This window comes from Kryptolebias marmoratus, linkage group LG14, assembly GCF_001649575.2.
Source record: "Kryptolebias marmoratus isolate JLee-2015 linkage group LG14, ASM164957v2, whole genome shotgun sequence".
NCBI lineage: Eukaryota > Metazoa > Chordata > Actinopteri > Cyprinodontiformes > Rivulidae > Kryptolebias > Kryptolebias marmoratus.
Window position 1 is genome coordinate 25,681,073 of NC_051443.1, and position 15,376 is coordinate 25,696,448.

A 15,376-nucleotide genomic window follows, 5' to 3' on the forward strand; every position below is an offset into this window, starting at 1 on the left:
TCCTCAGATGGTTCCAGTTCGGACCGAGCAGCCGGTGTGGTTTCAGGCTGCAGTTCTGCTCACCACACAAGTCTCTGCTGAGCTTAACGAGCTTCAAACCGCCCTGCAGACACCCGAAACCAAACCGTCATGGCCGTCAGACGCCAGGTTCTGTCTGAGACGCGGAAACTTACCGTGTTTTTTATCACAAACTCCTGAAACCTTTCAGCTGGTTTGATTTACAGACAATTACCTGTTTGTAGTCAGCTCTGTCTGACTGTTAGCAAAATATCTCATTAATTGGGCGAGTTTCAGTGTAAAAAATGGCTCCAACTCGGCCATTTTGACAGATATTGAGCTAAAATCCGGCGTGGTAGTAGCTGAGAGTCATCCCTAACTCGTACCCTGACGTAGTGCCTGAGTCGTTCTGAAGTTTGGACCCAAAACGGCTCCGACTCCATCGTTTCTGAGGAGAAACGTGTCCTGAGAATTAAATCAAAATGTTTCGTTTTTAAATAATCAAACCAACCAGCCAACTGAAACCTTGAGCTCCCCGTTGGAGGAAATAAATCCGTTTGAAACGTCTTGTTTGTTGCAATAATTGAACCTTTAGCTGTCGTTTTTCTTTCGGCCTCGAGGTTAGTTGTGCTGCAGCACCGACCCAAATTAAAACCAGAATTAATTGTTTTAATTTGAAGATACAGACAGTTAACGCTCTGTTTATGTGACTTAATCCGCTCCAAACAACCCGCAGCTCCAATAAAAGTAGTTTTTATCACAAACAGTTTATTATATAATTTAAACGGCAACTTATTCAGTTTGAACGAGTTAAAGTTTAAATTCAGACGTACTCGGCGGGTGTAAAGTGGAAAGAAACTCCAGCATGAAAGGTGGCGGGTGATAAGCATTCCTTCCATGAATTCTGGGACTTTATTGTGTAATAAAAATAAAAACTCACTGAACCAAAGCCTCAAACTCGTTTATGGACAAACAGAAAGCTTAATGGAACAGAAGCTGTTAAAGTCTGATCTGATATTATTTCCCTGCATGTTTTCTTCTGATATCTGAGCAAAGAGTCGCTTTTTCAGCAGCTGCTTCTGCTTTTATCCTGCAGGAAAATGAACCTCAGCTTTAAAGGAGCTAAAACTGCCTGATGACAGCGGAATGAACGATATTTATTAAAAATAAATAATGTCAGCTGGGTGAGACGAGTCTGAAAGGCAGCCGCCGCAGAAGCCGTGAACCGTTCCTGATCCTCGTTAATTTATTTAAAAATGGAAAGAAAAACACATTTCTAATGGCTTTATGGTACTCACACATCTGCACAGCATTAAAAGAAATGACCACAATTTTCTTTCCGTCAGAATAAGAGCATAATTATTGGATTTTATGGAACATTTACGGCCCGTTTTAACCCTTTCAGTCCAAACAGCTGGGAGGTTAGTGACAGTCTGAGAAAAACAGAAACAATAAACGTAAAGGAGCTCAAAGTTCATGTTTTAACAGACAAAATAAAACAATCATAATTTCTTCTTTAAACGTGTTCGATTGGAGCGACATCACAAAGCCCCGCCCCCTTTTTGGGTGAAAAACTGAGACCCAGGAAGTAACAGCAACCTTAAAATGCTGCAGCTGCTAAAACATCTACAGCGTTGTTTGATGGAATGCCGCCGCAAGAGTCGGGTGATAATAAAGTCGCAAAGGCAGGCGACCATGTAACTGTCTGTGAGCGCATGTGTTCACTGGTCTGTAAGCAAAATATCTCAACAAGCAGTGGATGGGTTTTAATGACATTCATTGGGTTTACGTCTACAGCTGATGAGCAATTCAAGATGGCTGCTCCGGCTAACCAAGATGAAAATAACTGAGCTGGTTTGGGGTTTAAAACCTTGGCGTGCAGCGTGGCGGGCGATATGCATTCCTTCAAGGAATGCTCCTCATCTGGATGCACTGATGCTAAAATATCACGAATTAAAAAAAGGAATTATCCCAGAAGTTTAAACGTTTCAGCTTTAACTTTATCATGTTTTTATTTCGATTAAGCCTGATTTCGCGGGACATTTTCCTAAAAGTTTACACTAAAATCAATAAACAACCATAACTTTTAATATCTAAACCAAAAATCCTTCCTAGTTTTGTAAGATAATTCCCAACCAACATTGACATTCTCAAAAGGTGCTTTATTTGAGAACTTTGACAGCTTCTAAACTGACATTCATGAGCATTTCTGGATTGTCCCTGGTCTGCAGCTCTCCTCACATGTTTTGCAGACACAAAGTGTTTGTCGATGCGTTTATGTTCCATGATTACACTGCAGGACGTGCAAAACAGCTGCAGCTGGGGAGGAAACTGGTTTGCTGAAATCTTTGTGGGCAAATGTGAAGCATTAGCGGCCATTTTGGCTTCGGTCGCTGCTCCTGCACGCTCCCGGCGTTCTGATGTTAACAGGAAGTGACGTCACGTGTCTTCTTCCTGAGTTATTTGGGCTTATTTTGTATTCCACGCTACACAAACCCACAAAGAAGAGACTAGACAGCAGAAACGGTGGTGAATCACTTTAGAAACAATAAATATTGGGTTAAAGTTGCGGGAAAGTTGAGGTGTTTTGGGCAAAGTTGCAAAAAGTTGTGAAAAGTGCTTGATTTTGCGTTAATAGTTGCGATTGCAACATCACAAAATCCTGGAGGGTCTGATTAATAATGATTTTCATATAATAAATATAAAAATGAGCCGCAGCTGCACAAACGGACGTCTGCTCAGGAACTAAATCTGTTTTTTTGGAAAGTTTGAGCCACAAACAGATTCCAGAATGAAATAAATCACGTCTCAGACTGCAGCAACAATAAAAAACCATCGTTTCTCCTCGGAAATATCAGCCAAACCAAACAGAACTGATGATGATGATTGTTGACACGAGTGCAACGCCTCGATCATCGGGGGTTTTACGGCCCCTCCCCCCACGGCCCGGTCCGACACACATGTTCTGTTTGGGCGTAATTAGAGGAGGGCCGTCTGAGAACCACCCTGAGTTTTTCCCTCAGACATGAAGCTGAAGACTTCAGATGTTCTGAGTGACGCAGAAAAACAAACTAAACTGTTTTTATTTCATTATGCTCATTTTAAAGGAGCACATTATTAGGAAAACCTGTTCCTGCAACGCTGTTTCACCAAAAAACTGATATTTCTATTAGCCAAACATCCCAAAACAGTGACCAAACTTCTCAAAGTATCTGATTAACTTTTAGAGCCAACACAGCACAAGATGGCCGCCACAGCCAACCAAATTTAAACACAAACTTGGTTGTAACTCAGTTTTAAAGACACGGAGCTAAAACTCCTGTTGACTGATAATAACATGACTTCCTGTCATGTCCGTCCTGATCCTCGAGGACAACGGTCCCGTCGAGTTCAGCTGTTTCTCTGCTCCCGATAAAATGGCTGAATTACCTCTTTAAAGTGTCATGGCGGTCCGCAGACGTCACCCGTTTGATCAGATCATGGCTGACGAACGTCTAAAACACGCAGGACGGAGGCCCTCCAGGTCCAGGACTGGAAAACCACTGCTGCACGTCAGCAAACACAAACCAGGTGTGACAGACAGGATCTACCAAAATAAAACAGGAAGTAGAACTAATCGACTCAGAGCACGCTTTGAGAATTGTTCTCAGCTACTACCGCACCAAGGTGCAGCTCATTATCTGTAAAACTGACCGGGTTTCGTCTACTTATGTGTTCGCTGAGGTTGATTGGCTGTGGCGGCCATCTTGGTATTTTAACCAGTTTGTAGACGTTCATCCAGTAATTCCTTCCTGAGAGTTTCGTTAAAATCTGTGCAACGGTTCAGGAGATATTTTGCTAACAGACACAAACAAAGGCAAAAACTTGCCTTCCACCATTGGCAGCGAGAGGATTAGAGATGTTCATCTGACCTTAAATTTGTGTTAAATTAATTAAAAACAAAAGAACAAAGGGCTTCATTTTCGACCGCTTGTAGAAGAATCGTTCAAACCGTCAGCAGCTTCGTGGAAACCTGAAACGCAGCTCGAATGAAAACCAAATAAAGTCATGTTCTTCTGTGAATCCCTGCTGTTTCCAGGAAGTAAAACCAGAAACAGGAAGTGGACGGTCCAACGGTGACAGTGGAAACTGGAGGCGGAGGTTAAAAATACCGCCGAGCTGTGAATCTGCGGTGGGATTAAAAAAAGAATCACAGCAGGAAGTGATAAAAACCGAGTGAAGAAGTTTTATTTTTCTGTTTTTAAAAACAGGTTTTATTATTTCTCTGCCCTCGTTGGTCGGCTCATGTTCTGTTTTACTCATGAAAACAACGTCTGGTTTAAAATCAGCAACAATAAGTTTCCTTTTGTCCAGCAGGTTTTTGTTTTTGTTTCACAGAAAAGTCGAGCTGTTAAAGGTGGCGGACGGGGCGGCCGCAGCCACATAAAGCCGGATTCTCGTCTGTTTCACTATTTATTTATTCCTGCGACCGCGGCTGATCCAGACTCTGTTTATGGAAGGATGCAGAAATCTGACGGAAAAGATCCAAACTGTGGCCGGTTTCATCACTTTTGAAAACAAAAACAGATTCAGTTTACGGCTCGGTTATGAAACTGGAAACTGGTTCTGACTTGATGTTGACCCCAGAGTTTAGTTTGGTTTGTTTTTATCCTTTTTTACTTTTAAAAATAAATGTTTTTTTTTTAAAAAACATCACATTTCTTTCCACGTATTCTTATGGGTCAAGTTTAACGTTGCCTCATGTAGCCATTTATTGATTTTAAGTAATAAATTAGAGATTTCTGCCAAATAAAAGGCATTTAAACATCAAGGGAGCACACGATGGATATGATTAATTATGACTCCAGTTCTGAACGAGTTGAGACGTTTTTATGAATAAAAACAGAACCTGATCGCTGCCAAGAGGTTAATAAATGCAGTTTAGCATCGTCTTGCTGAAATATGCAAGAAAAATGGATGATTTAACTCGGAGCCAGATGTTGCTCTAAAACCTGGACTAATGCACCCCCATACCATCAGAGAGGCAGGCTGACCTCAGAACAGTTCAGAGGAGACACATCTGTTCACATCTGGCTGCTTCTTTGCCTGATAGAGCTTTAAGCAGCGCGGTGAACTGTGTTTACAGACAGTGTTCCTGAGCAGAACCAGAACCAGAACCAGCCTTGACCTTTGACCTCAGAGGTTCCTACAGATTCTTCAGATCTGTTGATGATGGAGATTTAAAGTCTTCTCATTATTTTCAGGCTGGTAAACCTCTGCCCATCTTTACTTCTCTAAAATCCTCTTTTTATCCCCTTTCCTCTGACTGACCTGCTGATAATTAACCTCATTTCTCCTCCAGATGTTTCTTATTTGTACCATTTATTTACAGCCTTTTTGTTGCTCCTGGAACAAATTTTAAAAGACATGTTGCTGCCATAAAAATGAAAATTATCTTATTTGTTTCCTAAAAATGGTACAATCTCTTAGTTTAAACATGTTGACTATCTTCCACTGTGAATAAAATATGGGTTTATGAGATTTTCACATTGGTGGTTGTTTTATTCTGAGGCAAAGGTCAAGAGAGGAGCATCGCACCACATTAGATACTGAGTCCAGACCTCACTGAGCCTTCGGAGCAGGACGCTAGGACCTCAGACTTCATGATGGAGGCCGAAGAGAAGCGTTCAGCATCAAAAACACGTTACTGAACAAGAACCAAGAGGTAAAATAACCATGCAACATCAGGACATGAGCCCCAAAACTCGAGATTTCTTCTCTAAACAGCAAACTGTCCTGATCCAGACTGATTGTTAAATGTGTAAACAATGCAAACATTTAATTAAAAAAATAAATGAAGTGTTCTCTTAACCCAGCACAATTAATTCCTCTTCTTTCTGTAATGGTTGCAGTTCAGTTTAGTGTTTTAGTTGAGCCTTCCAGGAGAGACTGTGCCTTCATGCAGGTCTGTGTTTATGTGTACAATATATACGCTCCCAGTCAGACTCAGACATTTTATTGTAATTGCAGGTTGAAGCTGGAACATTCATAATTCAATCAGATTTAATGATTCTGTCGCCTCCAGACTGTAAAATCTGAGACATATACATTTTTAAAGAATGTCTGTCTGGATTCGAGCCTCCTGCTGAAAGTGTCTGAGTTCCTCCACCTCTGATGAGAAACTCAAAAACTCGTTTCCCCTGAAGGGTTGCATGTCACCCGCTCAGATCAGATCTCAGGCGATCTGTTAGCACTCAAGGTATGTGTTGGGGATGACTCTCAGCTACTACCGTACAACATTTTAGCTTAATATCTGTAAAATAACAAAAGTTAGACTCAGTTTTAGTTGGTTAAGAACCATTATCTGTGGCCAACTTGAACTGGATTGACTACATAACTTAATTAACATAAAGACAAACGGACCCAAGCAGACAGGCAAATACATGATTGCCCTTCAGGGCAGCAATGAAATCTGAATGTGTTGATTTAAAGAAACTTCATCTTCATCATCATCACAGCTGCAGAAAACTTATAATCAAACATTTTTTACATTCTCTGTTTTTATCCACAAAGATAAAAATAAAACATTTACTAAACCAGGTTTTTAAACATAAATTTAACACTTTAATCCTGATTTTATCAAACTATAGTATTTATTTTATATATATTTATTCAGTTTACAGCTTTATGATGTTTTTTTTATTATCACTCTGTTCTGAAAGACTTCCACAGCCAACTGACCTAAAAACCAACATAAACGGCTATAAATCAGTCAGGTTTACAGATATTCAGCTAAAGTTTGGCATGGTAGTAGAAGAAACTGATTCCTTAAACATATTATTGGATGTACGTCTAACTGATTAACCTTTTGAGTCAACATCATTCAAGATGCAACCAATCCAATCTTAGAAAACAGGAAAATGGCTATAATTTGGTTATTTTTACAGATATTAGGCTGAAATTTGGTGTGGTAGTAGCTGAGAGTCCTTCACAACACATGCTCCAAATGCTACCACTTTGTATATAAGGTTGCATAAAATCGTGCATAAAGTTATCCTTAAAAGTTGACAAAAAAAGGCAAAAACTGGTGGTGGGCGATAAGCATTGCTTTACGAATGATAAACTGTTAGTTTCTTTAATTTTTAATGTTTATCACTTTGTTCAAAATGAGTTGTTTTAAGTTTGTTGTACAAATAAAGTTGATATAACTAACTTTTATGACAACAAACTCATTTTAATAACAGTTTTCCAGCCTTTGTTGGTCAGTTTGTCTCCTGCAGTGGAAATATCTCGTACCCATTTCTAATAAAAGATGGTATTTTATAAAAAGGACGTTTTTCTAATTTCCATAATTAATTTAATAACAGGTATTTGTTGACTGAATGTGATGATTGCGCAGAGAAAAGAAAAACACCTCGTTTAACAGTTCAGACAAATGAGTCTGGTGCTGCAGACGGATTCTCAATTATCCAGAAGGATCTCAGTCAGATGATTTTCTTCTGTCTGAGGGGAAGCTGAATCATCTGTCATACCACCTCCATCTGCGAGCCGCTGGTTTTCCCCTTGACTTGTCGCTGCATGCGTCTTAAATTAACTTCATACACAGTAAGCATGAGTGTGTGAAAGACAGAAGCACAAAAAAAAGTGCATTTGCATGTCTGGGTTGCAAGCGTCTGTATTTTATTCTTTTGCGTTTTGTGCATGTGTGTACGCCACTAACCACAGGAAGAGTGGGAGAAAAAGAGGAGAGGTGGACCACGGGGCGGTTAACCTCATGACATCACGAGCTCTGCTGCGATTGGCTGCTGCTGGAGGCTGAAGGGTTTATAAACCAACCGGGAGCCTCGGTTTCAGCAGCAGCAGCATCACCGAGCAGCGAACAGCACCGAGGAACGGCCAGGAGATAAAACTAAAGATTTCTGCTGAAATCCTGCAGCTTCTTTCGACTGCAAACAAGGTCAGAATAAATTCACCACAGCCTGGATGTTTTTTTGTTTCTGCAAATGTTAAGAAGGAAGAATGAACTCTTTTTAAATTTAAGGGATGCAGTTACAAAGTTAAAAGCTGAGCAAATAGTTTCCTGCATGCATTAATAGATGAATAATTTTATAAATACAAATATTCCAAGCTTAACTGCTTCCTTTATTTAACTTAACTTCCAATGAGGTAAACAATGTTTGCTAAAGTCACTTTTATGTTTATTGCAAATGACTGATAATAACTTGTCTAATTGTTTTTCACAATTATTCTTGGAAAAACTGAACCTAAAAAATGCAACTCATTAATGTTTTTGTCACAATAAGAATTAAATCCAGCAGACAGGATTAAAGGTGTCACAGCAAACCTGGAAAAGTTATTCTTTTGTTTAAACAATGTGTTTATTTTTAGCCAATAAGAACAATTTTTTTGTTAGCGGCACCAAAGGAAAGCCAGTGTAGTCTTCATTTTAATCTAAAATTAGCATCTTTTATTCTGTGGTTTTAGACCATTTTTCTGGAAGAAAATCCACACCTTTAAGATTCATTATTTACTTAAACATTTACTGTTAATAAAACCTGTAATTCAGACCCACTTTTATTATCATTTATGAAGGTTATAAAACATTTTACAACCTTCTTTTTATTGTTTCGAGCTAAAAGCAGGGTAGCTTCATTTGTTTGTCCAATAAAAATGTTAATAACATCAGGAACAACTGTAAGCAGCAAGAAACAAGCTTTAGTTTTGGCTTTGAGCTGATAATAATGATAATAACATCGCTTCCAGCTGTTTCTTTTTACTCTTTACGTTAAACTATCCTACTCAAGTAGCTTAAAATATCCGACCGTTTGTCTACTTTTCTGTTGTAAAACAAATAACTGGGTTTGTTTAACCATTTCACCTTTGTCACAAACCTTACGTTAATGTAATATAACCAAATCATAGCCCTAAGAACACCCTTTGTCCTGAAAAAGTGTAGGCGAGACAAGAATGTCCCTGCTGTTAAGATCAAGAACTTTGTTTTCACAAAGACAGTAGGACACACACACAGCGTTACAGCTAACTGTTCTTTACTCTAACTTTAATCTAACGTAACCATAAAAACAAAACTGAACAGTCAAGACAATTTTATTTGGAAAAACTAAAACACAGGAAACAAGAAAGTGGTCCTCACGACAAACGCTGTACGAGAACGCTTGTTAGCATTAAAGCTAACCATGTTTTACTTAGTTAAAACTATAATAACCATACACTAAACCATAACCCTCAAAACAAACTATTTTAAAAAAAGAATGTCCTCACTTTGTTAGTCATCAACAAAAGTACACACAGCATTACAGTTACCCATTCCTTACTGTAACTTTAAATTAACACAACCATGAAACCAAACCTCAACCCTCAAAACAAACTGTTTAGAATAAACGACAACCAGACAAGAATGTCCCCGCTTCGGAGGTCAGGAACCCGGGTCCTCACAACGATAGGTATACGAGAACGCATGTTACCCAAAATAAAACCAAACTGTAACCTTCAAAACAAACTTTGGTTTAAAAAATAAAAACTAGACAAGAATGTCCTCATTTTGAAGATGAATTACATGGCCCTCACAATAATTAGCACATGTTAGCATCACAGATAACCATCATTGACTTTAACTTTATTCTGTCATAGCAGTGAAACCCAGAATAAATAAATAAAAACAGACAAGAATGTCTTCACTTTGAAGCTCAAGGACATGGTCCACACAACAAGTGTTGTACAAGAACTCATCCCAAATAAAACGTAAATCTCAAAACAGAACTTCCTAAACCAACTTTGCTTAAATAAATAAAAGCAGACAAGAATGTCCCCGTTTTGGTGGTCAAGAACACGGTCCTCATGAGGACACACAACTGCAACTTTAAATCCTAACCCTCAAATCAAACATTACTTTAAAAGAAAAATGTCTCCAATTTTAAGGTCTACAACTTGGTCCTTCCAAACATACACGGTGAAAATTGCCGGTTTCACCAAAAATTTATTCTTAAACTTTTCTATAGGACAAATGTCCTCACTGTCAAGGTCAAACGCTCAAAGACAGACGTCCAAAAATACTTACTCATGTAGTCTTATGGGCGTGTCTCATGTTTTGGCTGTGCTGTGGCTTTCCAGTTATAGCTCAGAGAATTACACACTCTATGAAAAGTCCGTCATTAAAGACAGAAGCAGGCATTAAAACTTGAACTCCCACAGCAGCCAGATCTTGTTTCAGTGTTCGAGAGGAAAACAGAACTGTAGCAGGTTTAATTTCTGATGTGTTTCGGTTTCTGTAATGTTAAAGGCACAGAATGCTCGTAAAATGTCCACAAGCTCCTTTCAACTTTTATTTAATGGAGTCACACCTATTATTTTCTCACATTTCTCGGACCGGAATCAGCCAGAAACCCTCCGCCTCGTAGTTTAACAAACCACTCTTCACAACGATGTGATTTTCTGCCTCTGATGACAGAGAAAACGTTCAAGTATTTTGAATCAGTGCCTCATAACTGCCCTTTTAGGTCTCTAATTAAAGCCTTAATGACTTCCTGTGACATACCAAGGCTCGTTAATGGTCACATGACCGTGCAGCGTCCATTTTTAGGAGGGAATCTGGGTAGACGCGATCGAGTTTGCGTTGAGTTTGACATGCCATTGTGTTTCCTGTGAAGTTATGGCCTTCAGGCATGTATTTTGGTGGCGGAGGAGCTCTGAGCGTCTCGGTTAGGTTTTATTGTTTTATTTGGTTGAACAATGATGCTTTGTTGTGCGACTTTAACCTGGATTGTTTCTGGTTTCCAGTTCAGGCACCAAACTGTGACACAATGAAAGTGGCTGTTGTGTTTGTCCTGCTGTTCGCCACAGTCCTCTGCAGGCCGGTAAGTCACTTGTTTTTATTTTTAATCAAGATAAAATTTAGCAAACGAGCAATCAGCATTTGTCTGAGTGTACATTTGCTTGTTTTACTGTCCAAAATATCTCCGGAACCACTGGACTGATTTTAATGAAGTAATCTCTGGATGTACATCGACAACTGATTCACTTTTGGAGTCAAACTGATTCAAGATGGCCACCAAAGCTAGCTTAGCAAACACAAATATGACTATAGCTGTGCCAGTTTTACAGATATTGAGCTAAAAGTTGGTGTGGTAGCAGCTGAGACTCATTCCTAAGCTCTTTTTGTTAGATTTTATAGATATTGTGATTAATTTTGGATTTTTCTTTTTTTTAGGCGAGGAAAGTTTCTGTCAGCAGTTCTGACAGCTCAGAGGAAGTGGTAAGTCTTCAGAGAGCATTATGGGATGGAGGTGGGGTTTGTTGGCGAAAGGCGAGACGAGGTAACGTCCACGGTGTTTGTTTTATCCACAGGTGAGACGACCAGCGGCTCCAGCCCTCAGAAAACAGGCGCTAGTGGCTCCAAAGTCTCGACCATCGCCTGTGAAGGTAGAACTTTTAATTTTTATTTTTCCAACCCGTCCTTATACAACGTAATTATGATCTAACGTTCAGCATTTCTGATTGCACAGAAAGTTGTAGCAGCACCTGCAGCCCAATCAGACGAGAGCACAGAGACTTCAGAGGAAGACCAGGTGAGAATCTCAGATCCTCATAAATATAAACATTTATTTATTCAGCCTTTTACAAGGTGATGAAAGTGTTTCACAGTTCAAAGGTTAAAACAGACATTAGGCACAACAAAAACAACCTGAAATAAATGTTTCTGATTTGTGCAGGGGGTGGCACCAGTTAAAGATGCGGTAAAGTTTAAAGCTATTAGTGCAGATCCAAATCCACCTACAGAGAGTCCTTCTGTCATCAGCAAAGACAACGATGATGATGATGATGATGACGCTGATGATGACGAAGGAACAGAGGTAACGAAATAAACGGATCACAAAAATCCTCTTTACAGCTCAAGTTGGTTCCTAAGTACTGATAAATTTAGCATTTCAATCAATATTTTCTCTTTGCTCACACTATGACGGCAGTCAGCAGTCAGCACGATCTCAGTTTGGAGAATCAAAGAGGACATTTCACAGAGGAGTCAAGCTAACAGCTAATCAGAGCAGGAAACGTTTAACAGGGAATTTCCACAATCCAAAACAGAGATTCACATATGTTTTAGGTTTTGACCCAGAAAATATCAGTGATAGATTTGTGTCAACCACTATTGCTAATTTATGTTTACAAACATTAAATAAGGGTGTCATGGCAACAAAATTTAACCATTTTCATCAGTTTATGACATTCATGCCAAAATCCTACTATTAGCAACATTTTTAGGCTTAGTTTAAATTCTAAAATCATCTCAGGACCCAACAGAACCACAGCGGGGTATTTTTAAATCTTTTGTTTGTTTGTTTTGCATTAAATAGATTTTTTGCCACTTTTTTCTCAACTTTTTGTTGCTAACTGAAAGCACCATGGCCGCTGAAGGTCGGACATCTTCTCTAAACATAAACTTCATAACCACTTATTTGTACAACAGGATATAAATTAGCTTCTATCCTGACTCCTCCGTGAAAACTGCTCTCTAAATCTCCAAACTGAGATCACTCTGACTGCAGGTTAGACTGCAGTCGGCCATATTGAAAGGAGGTTTCTGTGTGTTATAAATAATTAACACCTTTCCTGCTGTAGATAGATCTTTGGATGATCTCGGTTTGGAGAAATAGTGTTTAATTCTGACCAGGCTGACGAGCTAACGGTTAGCTTCAATGTAGCTAAGACCAAAGTGGATCACCGTCATCCAAGAACTTTTCAGTAGTTTGTGCAAACGTTATTTTATTAACCTTCACACCGTCATCAGTTTTGCATCATAAGATGTTTATCTACAGGTGTAAAAAGTAGTTTGGGGCATCTGGGGGTCACAACTTTTCAATACTTCTGCCAAAATAATCATGAAATGCAAAATAAATGGAGGTGTAAGGGTTTAAATAATAATGTTTACATGAAATGGGGGTCCATTGGGACTGGTCAATATTAGCATCACTACAACAAAGCAGCTTTTAACCCATAATTCTGTCAGAATAAACTATGTTTTACAAACTGAGGCTGTTTAAGAAGCTCCTTACAGCAGATATGATATAAGTGATTATTTTTACTCAGAAACCCACAAACATTTCCTTTAAGCTCAGTATCAAGCACGGCTGCTGTTTCTGCAGGAAACGGACGAAGACGAAGATGAATCCAACGACAGCTCAGACTCAGAGTCGGGTGAGTCGTCCACCCCCGCCCCCGGCACCCTCAGCCCCGCCATCGTCACCGCAGAGCCCGTACCCGAAACCACCGTGGACACCATCCTCCCTTCCATCGTCACCGACACCGACTCCGGCCGCGGCGACAGCTTGGGAGGATACCCCGGCGACTACAAATCCATCATGTACGTGGAAGAGAAATCCTACCACAAGGTTCCTGTTCCCTACAAGTCCTACGAGATCGTCGGCGCAGAAAAGAAGTTGGGCTACGACATGACCGACGTCAACGAGGTGGAGAAGTTACCGAAGGTGTACAAGGTACAGGTCAGTCTTTGAAAGTTAAGCTGTAGAGTATAAAAACTTGGTAAAACTAGCTAAAATATTATTACTTTTACTGCACATACATTAGTGCATGGACACAAAGTCTCGACTGGATTTTAGCTTATATTTTGAGTTAAACACTCGTGTGGTGCTCCAAGCTCCACCTCTGTATACGTCTTGTTATATCTGAAGAAATGTGTTTGTTTTCCTTTCAAACAAACCAAAACGACAGTAGCTGAATATCCACTCATCTAATCACTTGTACCCTTAGACATCCTGTGAATCGTTCCTCGCTTCGCCTACACTTCTCCAGATGCTTTTTTAAAACAGAAAACTTTCTTTTTGTTTATAAAACCAGTTTTTGTTCAGACAGTTGTAACAACATTGATGAAGTACCCCAGCTGCACCACTAGGTGGCAGGAACAGACTGAACATCTTTAGCTTGGCTCGATATTTGACTGGTTGAACCAATGGGACCGGAAGTAGAAAGGTCAGAGGTCAATTAGAGACAGGTTCAGCTTGGCTGCCATTGTACTTAAAGACTTTTAGAGGAAAACAGTAAATGGCGGCACTCTTATTAGTTTTGGGTATCACTTCCTATATCAACAATGTTGGGAACCCTGATGCTGATGGTCCATGATGGGTTTTAAATTTGGAAACTTTTTTATTTTCATTTCATTTGAATTCAGTTCATACATCCACTTAAAGTTATTTTAGTGATTTGCATTTGGAGATACATCTTGATACAGAAAAGTTAGATGACTGATTTGTATTTTTTCTAGTTTTTTTCCTCTTTGGGTAAAAGTAATACCCTCCTCTGACTTCCAGGCTTTCCAGATCCAGTCTGACATCCTGGAGGAGGACACCAGCACCCCGGAGGTGGAGAGCCAGGGCCTCGACGTCTCCTCGGGAACATCTCAGGACCAGGACATCAACCCCCGTCAGGCCTCCCTCCCAGAAGAAGAGAGCACCGCCGGTGAGAGCGAGAGCAGCAGCACTCCGGAGGAGGAGGAGGAGGAGAGTGCCAGCACCACCGCCGAGTCTGATGATGAAGAGAGCCAGAGCAGCGAGGAGGCCACGGCTACGCCCGGGGCCAGCGACAGCGACGAGGACGACAGCGTGGAGAGCGACTCCGATGAGGAGGCGGTGGGACCCGACGTCACCACTGACATGCCAGCAGTCGTCACTGCCAAATAAACCCCCAAGGGCACAGAGCTTTATCCTGGAAGATCTCCCCTCCCCCACTCTCCTGAGGCCACCTCCACTGCAGGGTGAAACGGGGAAAACCACAGCTCAGTTCCTGTTAATTCTCTGATTATTTCTGCTTATCTTTCACAAAACAAACGTTTCTGCTGTGGGTTTTGTTTAAACGAACCCATAACTGCTGCATCCCGTGGTCTGTCGGCACTCAGATACTCATGTTTGGTCCCAGAGGAGAGAAGAGGGTAAAGTTAATGTCAAACGATGTTGAAAACTGCTTCCTGTTTCCATCCCTGCAGGGTCGCAAAGTCCAAACTGAAAAAGAACAAAATTAAATCTTGATAACTTCACCAAACCGTTCTTCTTGTGCTTTAAGAAACATTTTATTGAAATACCTGCAATCATTTTGAGCGTAAAAGCAATAAAACTTGAATTTTTAACCTCACGTACGCAGCCAATGCGGCTGAGCTTCTTTGCTCTCTGATGTATTTTATAACTGGTGTAGATAAAAGGATGTAAGCAGAAAAACGTTAATTCAGTAAAAGGGTTAAAAACCCGACATCAGAACCAAAAACGTCCAACACAGTCCTGTTTGTTTGCACAGTTCTTTCACTACATGATGTTTACTGTAATGTATCATAATGTACCATTTCTAAAATATTAATAAAATTCTTTGTCATATAAAAAGA

General features: G+C 40.1%; 1 protein-coding gene across 2 annotated transcripts; it reads left to right on the forward strand.

Moving 5' to 3' along the window:
* Positions 1 to 7,793: 7,793 nt before the first annotated feature.
* spp1 (secreted phosphoprotein 1) lies at positions 7,794 to 15,376 on the forward strand. 2 transcript variants are annotated; one of them, XM_017440691.3, is made up of 8 exons: positions 7,794 to 7,933; positions 10,771 to 10,847; positions 11,201 to 11,245; positions 11,338 to 11,412; positions 11,496 to 11,558; positions 11,703 to 11,843; positions 13,134 to 13,490; positions 14,316 to 15,376. In XM_017440691.3, the coding sequence occupies exons 2-8, from the start codon at positions 10,794 to 10,796 to the stop codon at positions 14,682 to 14,684; spliced, it is 1,104 nt and encodes a 367-aa protein (XP_017296180.1). In that variant the 5' UTR covers positions 7,794 to 7,933; positions 10,771 to 10,793; the 3' UTR covers positions 14,685 to 15,376. The 2 variants fall into 2 exon arrangements, with proteins under 2 accessions (XP_017296180.1, XP_017296181.1); XM_017440692.3 differs by having other exon boundaries at positions 13,134 to 13,484.